At 41.9% G+C, this 18640-nt stretch overlaps 1 protein-coding gene across 2 annotated transcripts in view; it reads right to left on the minus strand.

Moving 5' to 3' along the window:
- Positions 1–818: 818 nt before the first annotated feature.
- AKT1 (AKT serine/threonine kinase 1) overlaps positions 819–18640 on the minus strand; it is a 73730-nt gene continuing 55908 nt past the window's right edge. For both annotated transcript variants that reach the window (XM_050897342.1, XM_050897341.1), the window contains exons 11-14: positions 14774–14988; positions 6578–6665; positions 1683–1785; positions 819–969 (exon numbers count right to left, since the gene is read on the minus strand). In XM_050897342.1, the coding sequence (XP_050753299.1) occupies positions 890–969; positions 1683–1785; positions 6578–6665; positions 14774–14988 (486 nt within the window). In that variant the 3' untranslated portion in view covers positions 819–889. The remainder of the gene's footprint in view (positions 970–1682; positions 1786–6577; positions 6666–14773; positions 14989–18640) is intronic.

An 18640-nucleotide genomic window follows, 5' to 3' on the forward strand; every position in this document is an offset into this window, starting at 1 on the left:
ATTACTTCAGTGCCAAAATGTACTTTTGTCTGGCTGACTCGCTCATTAAGATGATTTCTCACTTAGACCTGTATGGTATTTTTATACAGTGGTGAAAGTGGGCGATTTTGTGTTGTTGTATTTCATATTAGATTGGTAAATCAAGCATTTTCTAGGTTCTGAGAAGCCAATCCTATGAAGTATTCCTAAACTCTATGCAAATGGAATAATTAAATGCACTGTCTAGAATGGAATACTCATCTGTACGACGTGGCAATTCCACTGGATTCAGTTTGATATGTAATGTCTTGTAGCAGATGTTATAACAAAAATAACTTTTGCTTTTTGATTTACCTCACTGAGGCCATTAATGCTGTTCCTATAGTTGGTTTTCTGGAGTTGGATGACACTTCACTGCTGTCCAAAATGAGTTTGAACCTTAACCCTCCAGAGTTTGTTCACTTTGTTGCTTATATTATTGCACTAGCTACTAAAGTCTTATATCTTCCTATATAAATCTAATTGTTCAGAGTGCAGATTCTATATTTAGATAATGAACTGTATGAAATAAATAAAATAAGGGGATTTTCTGGTCAGAGTTGCTGATATGTTGAATACCTTAATTATTTCTAAAGTAAACAGTTTTGGTGTATATTCTTAAAAACCTATGGTCATTCAGCATAAAAGCCTTGACGTAATACTTTAAGAATGGATTTGTTTTCCTTCTCAAAAATGCATCAAAGAATTGTTTTAAATACAGAATCTGTGAGGCTTCCTACAAATTCATCTAAATCGTAATACAAACACAGTTTGTAATTCAGATAATATAGAAAGTTCTCTAGTGTCCATTGAAGTAAGGTCCCCAAAATGCAGTCTGTTTTGTTTCTGAATGGGAAAACATTGCAAAACATTAAGCAGTTCCACTGGCTGAATAAGAGAACTGAGGAAAATGAGGTCTTCTCTCGTTATCTACACAATCCATGCTGTCATCTGAAAAATGAAAAAAAAAACAAACAGTAGACAACATTTGCTACCTTTTTGATTTTAAGTAAACAAACAATAAGATAATGCACGGTAAAGTTATTTCAGAAAATTTCACTGTCGCCTTTTTCTTCCACAACTTGAAAGGACAAAGAAACAGGAAGTCTTAAACCTCACACCCCATTAAGTGGGCATCACAGAAGATGCTGCTTGTTGTATGTCAACAGCTGTTCGGATGTCCATTTAAAATTGCTAGGAGCTGCGTTGCTTAAATCCATATTCAGTGTTCTGAATTTCTGGCAATTGCTATTTCAGAGCATCAAACATGCTCAGTTACCATGAAAATAAAATATATTTTGATTGAATACGGACATTAGCCCATATTCAATTGATTGCTTGCAGATACACAGTGTGTGTGCAGATACACACGTGCAAAACTCAAGAACAGAATTATTTTCCAGTGGGAGTGTGCAGATTTGGAAAAGACAACAGTACAAGTAATTTCACTGTCTTCTAAAACAGGTTTTTCACTTCCCAAACTGGAAAGACATGTGGAAAGTTTCACATCAATTTACCAACTTCTTGGACAAATACATATATGGAAAACCAGCGAGTTTAAACTGATGCTTTTTCACATGGTCTGAAGAGACCAGGTAGCATTACAGCAAATTATTTCTGGTGGTCTGGAGAACACAGTGGGAAAACATTTGGGAAAACTTTACCTTGGTCAGGAGGAGTGATTGTTATCATCTGAGCTGTAAATTCTTCATCAAAGTATCTTGTATCTGTTTCAGATGTAACTTGTGGCTTAAACAGAGGTACAAGCTATGAAAAGCAAAAAAAAATACTGTCCATTTACAGGTTCTTGCAGGACTGTTTGAAACAGGTAGAATTTGAAAGAGCGTTATAAGCTACAGTGCCTTTTCCTACATTCCTAAAATAAGTTTAAAAAACACCAGTTCATAAAGAGGGAACCATATACAGTAAAAAGTATTTATTTAGGTATGCACCTCCTATTTATGGGGCATTTAAGGCATTTTGTCTCTAGAATTTAACTGCACAAAGAAAAACCTAGAATCCTAATATTTCTTCAAGTAATAAATAACATGCTTACAAACATTTAAAAATAATAGTATATACTGGCTCCCCACCTAATTATATGGAAATTGTCAACTGCATCTGGTCAGATTTATGCTTGAGGAAGATGAAAATGAATAAGAAAGATGCTTAGTGATACCAAACTGATCAGCTAGACTTGCATATCACCACAAGGGTTGTAATGTTGACAAAAAAATTTCAGCTGCAGAGCTACGGTGCTCATGCAGCTCTGACTGCAACTGTGCTGTAGGTCTGGCCAGCCCCGGAGAATTTAGGACAAGGCAGCAGCAACATTAAGCTTTTACACTCCTGGTCCCCAAAAGCAGTTTGGTATCAAGTCTCAACTTAGAAAATCTGGAGTGCTTACAAAAAACCGAGCAGACTTAGCAGTGAACATCCTCCTCTTGTTACACCATGAGTCGCACTATTTGGGTTTTATTCTTGACACTCGCTTGGGCAGACAGGCTAGAAATCATCCATGTGTACCTAGGCAAGCTCTGGCAAGGGGAACTCCAGATGGAGCGGAGCTGCTTGACTGGGGCTGGAGGAGGAGCGCGCCTGGGAAGCGGGGTGGCGGAGCCGGTTGCATACAGATGCACAGAGTTGGAACACGTACAATTTTGGAGGGCAACGGAGCTGGGATTCAGATCTCGCTCACCTCCCCACTGCACAATGCGGTAGAAACAGAATGTAAACACTGTTCTTAGCCCTCCCACAGAGGACATGTAATAGCTCTCAGCGCTGGGCTTCAGTTCGCCCACCACTGGGGTTAAGCATGGGCATCTTTTAATAGCACAGAGCCACACCAGGCAACAATTTAGGAGCGTGATTGAGGAAGTGTACGGCTTCCAATCTGAAACTGCAGGGAAAGGTTTCTCAAGGCAAATGGTAAATTGCTCCAAGTGGAATTAAGCAGTGACCCCAAGACTTGCACTTCTGCCCTTACAGAAGTAAGAACTACACCGACAGAAATCACTACCTGGAAAACAGCAGCAAATCTTGAATGTACAAAACACCTCTTCCCCACCCCCAACTTTTCCTCCAGCTTAAATCTGAAGAATCATTTGCTTGGCAAGTTGGTAAATAAGAAAAACACTAGCTTCAAGCTCCCTATCGCCAGGATCATCTTTCTGATCTGTTTTGAGAGCACCTAACAGAGTGTTGTCCTGTCTTGCAAACAACAACCCAGTGAAGCTCCTTCATTTTCAATGTGAAGACTTTAAGAGATGTAATCTACACATATGGTAGTATTTCCAAATACAAAGAAACATTTACTGTTTAAAAATCAATCTTTAAAAATTAAGGGACATAAAAATTCTGTTTATTATAAGAGAGTACAATTATAGTACACATTCATCATCATTTTTTTTGATTACTAATGATCCTCTGTGCCCAAGGATGGCTTAAAGGAGCCTGGCAAATGTTCCTGTCAAAAAAATTAGGTCATTAGAAGTGGTCTTTATGTCCTGAATTTAAAAAGGAAAAGAAAACAGGATATCCCAAAGTCACTCTGAGCCTTACAGTCCTCCTGAAGCTATTGAAGAGGGAATGCTTCACATTATGATGTTAGTAACACTATTCTCAATCAAGTCACACCAACATACTATATGTAAAAACCCTGTTGAGGATGAGCATTCTTTCTTTCACATTTTAACTCTATTCTCTTTCTCTTTAGAGCCATTTCTGCCTACTCCTTAAAGCGAACCTTGGCTTGTTTTTGACAAGCTGTGCGTGCACGCGTGTGTGAAGTTCTATCTGCCCTTTTAAGCTAATGGTGGTTTTGGCACTCGCAATGTTCCCAGTTGCTCTAGCTTGCTGTGCGCAGCACAGAGTGATTTAGGACTTGGGCACTGCAGCAGACACCTGAACTATGCACATCAGAACGACTCAGAGCAGCAATCCTAAGTCAGAACACACGTGTAATGGGCTAGCGCTGCCTGTATCATTTTCCCTTTTATTTTAGTATCTGTTAAAAGCAATTTGAGACAGATTATGATGCACCCACAAGACAATTTTTTTTTCCCCTAGCTGTCAAATTCAGAACATTAAGCTGGAAACAGAGGGGAAGCCGCAGAAAACTCTAACGCTGGCTTTACCAAGCAAATATGTTGCTTTACTGAAAAGCTGTCACTGCAATAGCTCTGCAGTTCAACTGGCAGAGAGGTGCCACCTGTAGCCTCCCACTGCTGCAGACCAGCATGATACCCGCAGGCTTATGTTGGTTTAAGAGACAAAAAAGACCAGAAAAAAACCCATGTGATTAAAATATCATTGCATATGTTTCGCTTGTGGGTGGGCAAAATACTGCAAATTAAATCGCACCTTTCTTTGCACCAGAGACAAATAACAACACTCTTCCAGGAGACTCTAATGAATATTTTAAATTCTTGGGACAACCCCAGTTATTCAGAACTCCTTATAATTCAAAGCAAAGCTATGTTTCCAAAAAGCTTAATTACAAAGTAAGTGTTCTCGATTACCCCAAGCCTATATTCATAAACTTATTCACCATTATCTGGAGATAGTGGGTAACCAAGCTTAGCATGTAAACACCTCTAGGCACATGAACACCTCCAGGCAGCTCACAAAATTCAGCTTTTATCCGTGAGACTGCATTTCAGGTAAATGCTGCAAGATCCTCTTTGGACCACCCAGAACATAGGCAGCAATTACTCACAGGCTTACTGAAATCTCTTCGTTTGCACAGCATGGCTCTTTCAGATGCACATGCTAACGGGACAGGAGGAAAACCAGAATCTAGCCTCCTTGGATATGCCAAGGTCAGAAATGGTCTCAATTAGCACACTGTTTTCTCCAAAATATGTAACATTTGGAATTTCCTGGTAGTTTCCACAACAATCTGAGTCGGTACTACTATGGGACAATTTATGAAGGCTTTCTCAGTCCTATGGATAAATAAATTGCCTCCAGCTTGTGCAAGTTCTCCTCCATTCAGTGAACCAGGACTACCATCAAATAACAGATAACTTCACTGAAGACGTTTGAGCCCTGTTATCAATTTTTTACCTTAAACTGCAAAAAAATAGCAAACCCCCAAGTATTCAGCTTGTCAGCTGGGTGAAAATGGGGATAACTTCCTGTTTAGAACAGTAATTCAGATATACTTTTTACATTACACTGAATAAACTCCATACAACTGCCTCCTGCTCTCATGACCGCACGCAGCACTCTCAAGGGATGCTTTGAAAGGACAGAGGTCTAAACTCTATCTACACTTTCAAGGCACAAAAACTTATTTTATGATTTTTCAATTCCCTTTAGCCACACAAATCTGTGAGGAAGTGAAAGAAGAAAAGGAAACAGAGCACTCTTTGTATACAGGCACTGGACAATTCTCCTGCTACAGTATGGAAACCAGCAGTGTTATGCTCTATTTTTTTTAAGAATACAAACATTGCTAATAGATCACTGCATTAGTTTTACCAAAAGAATCCAAAGAATTAAAACTCAGTTTCTGCTACGTTTCTTACCTGCTCCCACCAGCTGGAGGGAGGACTAAACTGTATTTAGAGATCAAACAAGATCTGATATCACGAGGGGCTGCAGGGGGAAGGAGGAAAATCGGGAAAGGCTGGGATTGAGTGGGATCTTGTGGCACCAGTAGATGGGAACCTTGAATCACCAGACCCACGTTTTAGTTAGCTGCATTTCACATGGGTGTTACGGAAAACATGGCTGGTGAGAATCAAATGGGAGAGGACAACAGCAGATTGCCCTGAGAGCACGAAGCAGGGCATCTTGGAGGAGTGGAGTAAGTTATCTGTGAATGAAAGGACAGTGAGGCATAGACAACTGATGAAACACACTCATACAGAAAGGGCTGGGCTCTTTGACTTCAGTGGCTCCCACTGAAAAGCCTACAAACTCAGAGGGTCTCAAGGAAAACCAGTGAGAAACACCATGAAGTGCAGACACTTCACATCAGCCCTTTGTCACCAAAAAAAAAAACCAAAAAAACAAAAAACCAAAAAAACCTAGGCTTGGATTGATGCAAAAGCCTACGCTTCTCTGCACTTGCCTATTCAGTCTAATTTCATCATTAAAGACAGGAAAAATGCAAAGGGAACAAACAGCCTATCTTCCACTGCTGCTTCTAGGAAGTTTTGCTTCAGATGCTCAGGAACCAACAATAACTCCTGGGCTTGCAAGGGATAGGTCAGTTGATAGCAAGGAATGGCAACAAGAATTCACAGGAAAAGCCATTTTAAAAGCTTATATGCTGTCTAAATTTGGAAGCAATTTTGGTTACATCCTATTTATTCAGTCACAGAAATAAGTATCTCATTGAGCTACTCCTCTCATTGCGAAAAAAAGCTTTGGTTCAGAAGTAATCTGATTACAGTATTTTAAGAAATATGAAGCAATTTAGCCTTGTTAAAAACAATTGCAAACCTCTTCTGTACAGGGCTTCTGTAAACCTTACAGAGGGCAACAAAATTTGAAACATTCAGTGTATCCACAGCTACAATTCACCTTGGGAGAACAGTTGTGTAAGTACCTTTTTCTCGTATACATCTTGCCAAACAATGCCAGCAAAGAATTTGTGCTGCATAATCTCCTTGGCATCATCAGGACCGCCACCTAACCTGTTTGGGGCAAAATAAGTAATTAAATGTTTGAGTACAGTTATTTTTCTCATACAATTTTTATTAAACGGTAGATGAAGAAATTCTGAGTTTATATAATACATTTGGGAGCAGTTCTAGCATTTGCTTCATATTTGTTTTTTTGTGTAAGGGCTGCAGGATAGTCTATTTTCGGCTTCAACACAGTTCCACTAAAAGATTTGAAAACATGCTAACAAATAGAATTAGAATAAAGGTCTCTCTTAAACAAACAAACAAAGAAAAAAAAATAATAATCACAATTCAAAAGACCTGCCCTTCAGGAGAGATGCTGTCCTGGGGACCACAGCAGGTCCTGCAAGTAAAAGGTCTGAGGCACACACCTTTCCCTCTAAATTAACAAGTGACTACCCCTTACAATTTTCTAGAGCAGAGTGATGCCAGCAGTAAAACCGAATTTGATTTTGAAGTGTAAGAGAGGCAAGGATTTTTAAGACAAACTGATGTATGCAACCTGATTTAAATTTCCATTAAAGAAAACAGTTGACAACTGCAATGATAATATCGTGTTGTATGCAAATCTTTCCTCCTCCTTGGCTTCACGAAAGCACAAAGGGTGTTTTATTGACTTAAGGTATATCAAGATAAAGCACTTTTATTCCAAAATAAAACTGTCCACACAGCTTATAGATGCAATCAGTTTAGTTGCAGTCTTGAGCTAATAGATGCTTAAATTTTGCTGTGGAGGTTAAAATGTTCTCTAAGAGATTGAACCACATCTGCAAGCAAAGGCATGCACTGAGAAAACAAAACACATACTGAGTAATCAGCAGGAGACTTACTTTCAGGTAACAAGGTTAAGATGACGCTCAGGATTTTAAGTACAGGAGGTGCCACCATGTTCATCCAGGCTGACCTCTAGCATCTGCCTGTTCTCTGATTCTTGGTGCCACGAGCAAACTGAGATATTATCCCTATTTTAAGAGCTTGGAACAATGGCTCTATGTGACCAAGGCTAGAGCTATATCGCTACAGAAAAAAGGGCCAAGGACTGTTCTTCGAACCTGAAGCCAAGCTGCCTGGTCAGGCCTCATCCGTGCTGCACAGCAGCTGGCCCTGAATCTCCTCTGGGCCACATGCGGTAACCCTGCGGCCCTAATACATGATTATTTGGGGATAGAGGGGAGGGGGTTGCTTCAAAATACCAGAGATAATGTGAAGGCTGTGCGAAAGCCCATTGAAGGGGTATTTTTACAGCTTGAAACTGCACTGCATGCTCCGGGATGCAGCTTGAAGGCACAACGCTACTGGGACAGCGTTGGACGATCATTTAGTGCAGAGGAGTCAAATACGGTGACACTTTGTCCCTACTGCCAACTGGGGATGGATCCTGGTGCATGCAACCCTCCTGGCCATGCCCAGCACCGTCTTCAGAGAACGCAAGCTGGCAGAGGCCACAGCTGTACCAGAGAGACGAAGCCGCAGAGGTGCCTGGCAGTTGGGAGTCCATGCTTGCTTCCTGGCCCTCTTCCATTGAGTGGCACAGCAACCGAAGGGGTTTGCTCCTTCACATTCCTTCCGGAAATGTGCAGTGGAAGAGGGAACGGGTCCCCAGTCTTCCAGTAGCAAAGTACTGGGTGACGCTCTGCTTCCCCAGGTAAGCTCTAAGACCAAGCCTAAGTTCACCCTAGAGCCCCACAGGCCAAACCAAGCCGGACGATGGCTCTCCCATCTGCCTGCAGCACGTTATACAGCTGCAGAGCAGCCTGGAAGAGAGACAAACTCCAGGGGAGCCTGGGAACAGAGACGAACTCTGTGAGTAATCATCTCTCGGCTAGCTCCCCACAGGTCTAGAGGCTTTGCCAAGTCTCTACCAGGCTCCTTGTTGCTTCCCCAGTGCAGATGACGATGGTTGGTGAAGAAGAGGGTGGAGTCGATGCTCTTTATCCACAGATGTCAACAGACTGCGCTTCTGCACAGAAGTTCAGGAGTGACTACGAGCCAAGAAGAACCTGAATCGTGTTTTGCAGAAGCTTGCAGGAAGGCTGGCTGGCTGCAGCCATGTATGAGTGCTTTGGAAAATACGTTATCTAATACAAGCCTTTGTTCCACGAAGGGCAAAACATACTCAGGGAAATACCAAGAAAAACCCCAGATGTTTTACTTACCTTTTAAAAATCTATACTATTAAACAAATCCATTCAAAGCAAATGGGGAAACGATAGAAACCTCATATTTTGGATATGGCCTTACTCCAAAATACACGCTTGTTTTTCAGAATTATTATGAAAGGACCCTCTTAAGGAGAACAAAATTAAATCAGCACCTAATGCAAAAATCATGGTTAAGCACCACTGAGAACTGAAAGAGCAGCAGGTTTGTCTTTTGTAAGGACATGCAACAACTGAAGAAAAATATAGCAGGAATAAAAGTCTTGAAAAGATTCTTGCACAACAAAGTTAAATTCTGTGCATTTAAGTCTTCAGACAGAACCAAAAATCGTATAAATAGGAGTTAAAAAGAAAAAAATACTGTACACACAGTATACAAGGAAATACAACAGAAAGTGTAGAGGCCAAAAAGCAATTAAAAAAAACTAAAAAAAAAACCCCCCAAAAACCCCTCAAAACCCAAACTTCTGTCTAAATTGGTCTCCTTAAAAAATACCTGCCAAACCATTCTGGTTATGCATTTAACTTCCATCTGTGTGAGCCTTTGTTTCTATATTTCAGCTAAATCCCAAGGAGAAAATTATTAATAAAGTGCAACATCAATATTAAACTGAAACAATTTCCACATTTTTAATTTTTTATGGAACTGTGTATTGCTTGCATGTTCGTTTAATCATTTAGTGACAAATGTCTGTGCTCCACAAATCAAGGGCAATCAGCTATCATTCCATAGATAAATCATGTGCAAATATTTTTAAAAATTTATGTACTGTGATTTTTGATATATAAATATAGTGTATAAACACACAGTCAACAGTGAAAGTATTATTATCACAGGCCAGAAGATTGCAGTTAGGGGATCACAGGAAAAATACTGTTTCTCTACTTCTCCATGTAAAAGTAAACAGTGCTCAGCACCTAGGTCCATTCCCAGCTCTTTAAGAAGAAACCCACAAACTTCTAGTTTTATAGTTAAAAAGTTTCTACAGTAAGGACAGCCAGGGTCCAACGCAGGAAAGCGGGCAGCAACCGCCTTCACTCTGCCCTGCCAAATAATCCCATTCATAAGCTCGTGCTTCACCATATTAGGAGCCACAATACAGACTCAGACTGTGGGCAAATCCTCATCTGAAGAGACTGTCATCCTTTTAGGTGACAGGTTTCTGTTGTTTACAGATTTGCACGTGCACCGTCCTCGTCTGAGGAGATGGCCACGGTTTTGGGCACCGCTTCTGTTGCTGTTCTGTCTTAACATGGTTTCTCTGACTCTGCCCTGCCCCCAAACCTGGTTCTACAACAGTGCAAATATACCCACCAGGTTTGAGAAAATCAGCTCAGCAAAAGCTATTGGTGTTTACCAGCTCAGAGCACACAGATGCGTATTTCTCCTTCTCTGATACAGTCAGGATGGAGACTAGTAACTTATTTTACTATGGCCCTTGCCTTCAGAGGCCTCTAACTGCCACAGGGAAGGATTTAGGAACTGCATCTACATTGCTTTCTTGTGACAGACAGTATAGGCATGGAGAAGCTCTGGCTGGCTTTGGGAACAGCACGATTTGATGACTCCAGATTTGGAAGGAAAAGGCCACATTCTTCCCAAAGCCCTGTACACACACTCTTTGGGGGCCTTCCTGCTCAAAGACTTTGGAAAGCCTAATGCAACTCCCACCTCTGTGCTGAGCTTTACTTCCCCACTTCTTCATTAACCACAACACAGTGGATGCAGTAATATTGGAAAAGCTCCCACTCCCCAACATTAGTAACCACAGAGTAGTCACATGTGAGGATGCTGAGGCTTGGGAAGTCTCTAAACTACCGATTTCTAGAAAGCTGGGAAAAAAATCTCTTTAAATTTGCCTTTTATGTTTTCCTCAGCTTCAATTTAGATCTCTTATGGGTGAACTGTTTGAGTTTGTCCAAACTCATTCTGAATAGCTTTGGACTGAACCGATTTAGACTAAAATTACCATACACAACAGCTAAATCTCAGTTTACCTCAAAGCACCTGGTGAAACATGTATGAAGACTTGATGAGCACTCTGCAGTTCAAGTGATACCCAGGACACTGGAGTTGTCTGGAGATAGAAACACTTTTGTACTCAAGACACACATATTTCAGAGCGAACGTACGACACTTCTCGTGTGGTTTCAAAACTCTGGATGCCCACAAGGCATGAAGTCTGCTGCCTAAGAGGACCAGCTATTCAAGGTTACCTCCTCCTGCCTGCCACCAGCTAGCTGGGACCACCTCCAGGCCCCTGCACTCCCCATGACTGTCACCTCTACCTCTTCCAACTCCAGCACTGGCTGCATGGGCTGCAGACCTAGCTGTGTCTGAGAGCACGTTTGCTCAAGCCATCTACCCTTTCCGTAGCAGAGCACCACAAACAGAGGACACAGACATACACCTTAACTACAAATTGCCTCCCTTCACAAGAAAAAAAAGCAAGGAGTTTGGTTTTCATGCAGGTAAAAGGCTTGATTGACCCTGATATTCCTGAGCATCTGCAGCCAAAGTTGCACTCTGGATGTGGAAAGAACGACCATCACTAGAAAGAAGGAAGTGCCAGATCTCTGTGTGGGTGCAAGGACAGATCACCAGTTCCCAGCGACCACCTTCAGCGCTCCAAAGCCACAACTACAACTCTGTGAAGTCATTAAATCTTTTAACAGGCGTTTGTGAAATGCTGCATCTTCTTCCTCTCGTTCTTCCTGAATGGCAAGGTCCAATAGCACCACAGAAGACAGAAATAGATGAAGCAGCTTGTGACTAACCCCATCTGAAAGAGGCTGAACAACCCTGACCTATGACAGGGAGCACTACGGCACGTAGGGAAAACACATGATCAAAATTCAGATGAAACCATCCTGAAGTTCTCTCAAGTTTAAAACCTGCCAAGATTCAGAGCTTGCGAGACACTCTGCTGATTACAAACCCACCCACCTAAACTCAGCCCGTTTACATGGAGCGCTCTGATCCATGCCGACTTTCACAGGTTGCAGTCTCCACAGCCAGAGAAAGAATAGTAAAAGTTAAAAACTTTGCTGTTTTATGTGTGAAAAAATGCTCTGATTACCTTCTTCCATTTGACATATGTCACAAAGCAGCAAAGGAGAATTTCAGGTCACATCAAAAGGAAATATTTACAGAATAGATTTTTTTCCTTCTTAGGAAAATTACGGCTCACATTACAAGATTAATAAACTTATATCAATCCCAAAAGAAACTTCAAAATTCCTTTTCTCTTACAGAATGGATTTTATATGACCAAATTTAGCAAACAGCCATGATTAAAAGCAGAATGCAATTTATTGTTCTTCACATTTTCCCCATATGCCTGTGAGTTTGAGACTGAACTGATACTACTGAACGCAGAGTGCTAAGACTGCTTCTATATATCCAGCTCAGGTACAACAGGTAATTTTTAAGATTTAATGCACGGACGCAGGTCACAATTCCCTAACTCCTTGATATTTAACTTAAAATAGCCTCGTCACTGAGCTTCATTATATCAACCTTTTTTGTTGTCAGGTTTTTTTGAGGATTTTACGGGAAGGGACGACATCTCCCAGTTTCATTCTTCTCATGGTTTTGGCTGTCTCCTCCGTCCCACTCTGAAGTTCATCAGCAGTTACTAAATGCTGCCAATTCTGATGTTTTATGCCACAGACAACATTACAATGACACCAACTTCTGTCCACCACTGGGCTTTGTGGAAGAGGGGATTTCTGTTCAATTACACAGTGGTTCCCCAAAGCACCATCAATGGGCTAACGTCAACCAGACTACTGCACATTATTTAACTTTTCACTGAATGTATTTTCGTAGCTATCTGGCTGTTTTTCTTCAATATGGCTCCATAAACTCACTATGAGTCAACTACCAAGTATGCCAGGCACCCACCCCAGCACACAGACCACACAGTAAAAAGAACATAAAACTACAAGGCCAAGACTCAGGACTTCTACCCCTAGTGCTTCCAAGCTCAGTTCTCCGAACTGCCTGAAATGCCACGAAGCACAGGGGATTTGCAGAAATCACAACTTCACTTAAAAAGTTGGGTGAAGGGTGATTGGTGAGAAACCAGTATTGAAGAATGGTCCACGATCCAAAAAGCTTGGGAAGCACCAGAGTAATCAGCAAGCTGCGGGCCTGTGTGCAGGCTTGTCTAGTCTAGTTATTTCTATCAGCAGCATGAAAATCATCTGTCCAACAGATCAGAGCATCGTCGGTTCCAAGCCCGCAGAAGATACGTGTGAAGAAGTGGCTATTTGTATAAAATGAGCATATTGTGGAGTAATTATTGGCATTGGGAAAACCTTGTAATTAGAAACGAGTGGCATTCTTGTTTGTAAACAAATTGCATTTTGGTTCATCAGAGATGCTCCTTTAAGAACAAATTACAGCAGATGCTGTTTGTGTTTCCAGTGATTGAAAGGCCCCACCTGAATAAGCTACAAAAGGGTCACCATTGTATTTAACCCAGCGCTTTCCTGGACAGGAATCCTGTTGGCAGAGGCTGCAGCCACGCTCACAGAGCACGGTGCCTGGGGGGGCTGCTAATCAATTACACAACCTTCTCCTGGAGGTCCCCTCGCAGGCGCCGAGTTCAGGAGGGGTGTGCAGCTGTTGCCACCTAGTACAAGGCCGGCCATGTTCCTGACTGCAACTGTTCCCGGTTCCCCACGTCACTGCTAAGTTGAATCCTCTGGTAGTACAAATTGTGGATTTGCATTACAAGACCTCTCAACAGGATTTTCCATCAAAAATAGTGACAGAAGTAGCCTACAGTGATGACAAAAATCCTTGCTACAAGTATCCATGTACTGGCAAAAACCATCTTCCTGCTATATGCACACACACACACGTGCGCACACAGACTAAACAAACATCAGAAAGCAAACCGGAATACTCTGCTTGCACCTCACATGAAAGATTTCCTATTTGGGGACTATTTACGGTGGAAGGTTCAGGACAGGAGCTCAGTGGCAAAGTCACAATATTATTTGTTTTAAAAATCTCTGGGTTGACAAGATGGCAGGTTTTTAAACTGACGTTTATCTTTGTGCGAAGGTCAACATCCTTTTTGGATCTTGTTCTATTTTCTGTTTGTTAGCCATTAAGGGCTTGGGATTTTTTGTTTTTCTGTTTTTAAATCAAGGGTTACTTTTTAGATAATACAGCATAGCAAAAAAACAAAAAAAAAACCAAAAGGAGGAAATAGGAAAAGTAGATTAAGCATGGTATAAACTCCACCACAAACATGGTACAAACACCACCACCTACTGTCCAAAGCAGGATGCTAAATCACTGGCACAGATTTAAACAAAAATTCAGAAAACAGACAGCAGCCTGAACTAGGACAGAAGGTGAAAGCATTCAGTGCAGAGCAGCTTATAACCCACAGCAGCCATTGGATTCGTTACGACCGAAGGCAGGATTAACTTGCTTTGTCCCAGGCTATAGTTTTGCATTAATGGCACCCATCATATTCCGAAGTTCAGCCTTCTGATCACCAAAGCTGCTTCATGTCGCTATTTGCGGTGTCCGCTCATGTCAAAAGTTAAAACAAAAATGAGTAGGTCCACTTCCTGCATCTTGGTGGATGATCATTTTGAATGGATTAGAAACAAAACTACAATTTTGTCTGAAATACCTTCCTCAACTTTAAATAAAGAAAAATGGCTGGCATGCATGCATGCAATAGCCCTTTGCGCAGTTCCATTTTCAATTGTTTTTCAATGATGGCAATATGGGCATTTCATAAGGCAGCACAGAAACACTCACTTTTAAGTCACCTGTCTTGAAGATAGTTCCCTTTCACAGACACACCTCTGCATAGCACAACTATTAACTTCTTTGTGAAGCCTTTAACATAATTTTTTCCCCCCTTTTTTTTGGTATTTCTGAGGGCATAAGTGCTTAAAAGTGCAACTATTAAGCAACAGTCTCACCTTTGCTTAGGATCTTTCTTCAGCAAACCTGACAAGAGAGATTTTGCCTCAGGTGACAAAGTGCGTGGAAATCTAATCTCCTCCATAAGGATGAGTTCAAAGAGCTTTTCGTGGTCCTGATTGTAGAAAGGGAGCCGGCCACACATCATTTCATACATCACAACTCCTAAACCCCACCAGTCCACTGCACGACCATAGTCATTATCTTCCAGCACCTGCAGAAATGTAAGGAAAAGGCTTTAGAAGACATTCCCAAACCAGGCATGAACACAGAACTTGAGAGGCAAAGTTTACCCCAGCAAGTTCATCTTTTCTCATCACAGCCGAATCCACCAGCAGAGTATTTGCAGAAGATCCATTTGAAAAGAACTGGCATCCACGTTCACTGCACTAGGTGAGCAGAAGGGGGAAAAGGAGGCAGCGGGTACGTTACGGCAGCTTCCCTCTCTTCTTCTTCCCACCCTCCCTCACATTATGGTCATGATAAGCACAACCTTTGAAAGCCCAAAGGCTGAGAACTGTTCTCACATTACAGAGCCAGCTGTTAAATTCTCACTTATTCATCACAAACTGTTCCAAATGGGATCTAATTTTTTAGAAAAAAACCCAAACCACCAAGGAGCCAGTACGGGGAGAACAGAAAAGACCGTCAACCTGTTACTTCACAAGCGACAAGGCAAACATCCCCATCATCTTCATATCAACCTGCACCCTTCAAAGGGTGGCTCTGCACCCTTTGGTCGACACATCCTGAAAGACCACCCACAAATACTAGATGACTAATCTACATTAAACACCAAGAGCCAGAATGCCACTCCTAACATTTGACCGGCTGTAAGGCCGTAAAACGGCAGCCAAATTGTCTGGAAATGTTTCGCCTCCTCCCCTCTGCCTCCGCTTCCAACCGCACTTGCTTACTAGCTCTAACACTCCTGCCTCTGCTTAGAGGGCTGCAAACCCAGGAATTGTCAGTGGGGTGGACTTCAGCCAGGTCTCACAGCGGAAGGAGTCCAGCACAGTTCATTTTTTCCTTCCTCTGGGCACTTCTACCTAACAAAGCCTCAGCTGGTGCAGGGACTCAGGACCCCAGCAGTGCCCTCCATCTCTCCTGCTTGCTCCGGAGAAGTCCTGTCATAGTGCATTTCTGATCTTCTGCACTGAACATTGCTGAAGGGAGTGGGGAGTGTTTTGTGGCTTGTGGAGTGGATGTTATGAGGACTCCTCTAGACTTTGTGTCTCCTACGCAGTTGTCTGTAGCTGACACCAACAGTCTCATGTTCCAGACCCTGTCCTCAGGTTTTAGTTGTCATCTTTACTCTTTTCACGGGTCTGCACTGAACTGCTTACTCTTGCTAAGAGCACAAACCACAACCGCACCACCATCGTGTCTTCTTGTTGCACGGTGTCTGTGTGAGCTTTACATTGCTACAAATTCAGAATACTTTACACTCAAAATTAAAAGGGTGAAAGAGCCAAACGAAGTCAATGCAAGTTTAACAAAAGCAGGATCTGAACCTCTTACAAACCTTGATAAAGGTTTTGCACACAAAAAAGAAGCATCGAGACACTCCACGTAACAACTGTTTGCACTCTGCCTCTCTTTATTCACTAATTATTCCCCTTAATTATCTGAACGAGGGGAAAGGGCCTGCAGTAAAAATCAAAAGGCTGCCAGGTATTAGATTACCCCACGTTGGTCTATTTACAGCATCCCCTGCCGTATGATTCACACCAAACGACAGCTGGCTGTGCAGCTGCCCCGTATATGTATACGGCCGACACAGCTGCCGGCCAGACAGGATTCCAGGAGCCGGCCTCATCCTTCCCAAGCATCGTGGCCCTTCAGCTCACAGGAGATATTGTGTGACAATGCAGTTACTGCTCTCTGAGTCACCCCGTTCAGTAAGCGCTTCCTGTTCGCACTCCCCTACACTCGGGTTACCTAAAATAAAAAAGTCACGGGGCCTCCAATTTTTATTTTTTAAACTGCTGCAAGAGATGCAATAGGAGAGACTGAAAGAAAAAGAAAACCACAAAGGCCTTTGTTATGTATGCAATAAATGCTACAGGTGCTTTCGAAATGCAGCAAATACTTCAAATGTTACTTTAGTAAGCGTATTAATACTCTGTATTATAATTTAGATTACTAATTACAACTCTTTCCTTCACCTCCATTAATTCTAAACAGAATATAAAATGCTCATTTCTTCAAAGTTCTTTATCACAACAAGCATACACTCATATTAGTGATTGCACAAAACAGAGCAACGGTGTTAGCGTCAAAAATATACTGTAACAAAAAAGGTATTGCACTCATCCATGATTTATTGCAACATGCAGTATAGCTGGGGAGCAGTAAAGTAACAAGGTCATTTCACTTAAATTAAAGGATCATCATTTCCTAACGAGCAGCTCTAGACTGCTGTGAGATGGAATTTGAAAGAGAACGCAGAACAGCTGTAAACATCACAGTCATCGATGCATCTGACACATCAAAGTTGACATGGTTCAGTCACTGTCATCCATGCACAAGATTCCAGTATGAACCTAAAAACAACGATGCAACAACTGTACAAACATGCCGCTATGCTGGATTCAAGTTACAAATGCAGACAAGAAGATCGAGACCCCTGCTTTTAAGGATGTATGACCTTAAACACACGGAATATCGCTCGCGCACAATTTCCAGATTTTTTGCATGCTATCGACCAGATGACAAAAGCCTCCAGAATTTAACACTCCAACTCACAGATGGGATTTGCAAGTAAGGGAGAGAGCTGGGTTAATCAAAAGGATTTGTCCTTCAGGGTTTTGGATGAGCTAACTCCTCATAAATATTAAAAAGAAAAATAACAGCAAATATAACAGAAAGAACAACATAACACCTGCACAGGGAATCCCCACATTCCAAGTTAGGAAAAAACAAAACCAAAACAGTAAATATTTTTAGTCTCCTCATAAAATCCTTGATGAGAAACTGAAGTTCAGCAATTGATTTTAAGAGGAAAGCTAAAATAAAAGCCATGTTTATGAATAAACAACACTCTGTCGTGCTACTAATTACTCCCTGCATCAGTAAATCTCAAATTGTGGTGCATGGACCCCAATTTACATTCACTGAAGACTTCTGGTGATCCATGGAGAGCTGGCAGCTATCATGAGACTGGCTCCACCTCCTTGCTGCAAGCTACTTCGACAGGTGCCCACGTTCTTCATTATTACGAAGAGACCGGAGGCCCTTGAAAGCAGCTGGGAGTTAAAAAACCAAACAAACAAACAAAAAAAGAACACACTGCCACTGCTATGCAAGCGACAAGCGCAAAAGCGCTGATCAGCAAAGACATCAGCTCTCAGTAGAAATATTCCTCCTCCACTTTGGTTTTCCATACTTTATACTTCTGCATACTTCAACTCGAGAAAGGTTTGCAATGCCCAAGTCTCCCATCTCAGAGAAAGGCTACATCCTGGCTTTGCCAACAATATATAATCTGCCAGCAACCCAAGACTTGCTTCTGCCTGTGCTCCGAGCTGGATGGAAGTCTTAACGCCACGGGTAGCAAAGCACCCACTGCAAGGCAACCAGCCCTTCTGCGAGGCACACCGCGTTAGCTCAGGCTCGGTGCCCTAACTAATACAGCAAGTCTGCTTCCAGACAGCTCAGAGCGTGGGCAGAGAAAACTAGCGTCTGCCTGCAAAATACCATGTATACATATATCCTCTATCACACAATTTCACTTTTGATCTGCCCATAACTATCTCACAGCTATAACACCACCTGTGTTGCACAACTCTCAGAAGGAGTATTTCCAGGATGAAAGTTGCAAGCACACATTTGCGTTTTACACTTAAAAAAAAAATAATTAGTAC

This window comes from Gymnogyps californianus, chromosome 5 (assembly GCF_018139145.2).
Source record: "Gymnogyps californianus isolate 813 chromosome 5, ASM1813914v2, whole genome shotgun sequence".
In the NCBI taxonomy this organism is placed as follows: Eukaryota; Metazoa; Chordata; class Aves; order Accipitriformes; family Cathartidae; genus Gymnogyps; species Gymnogyps californianus.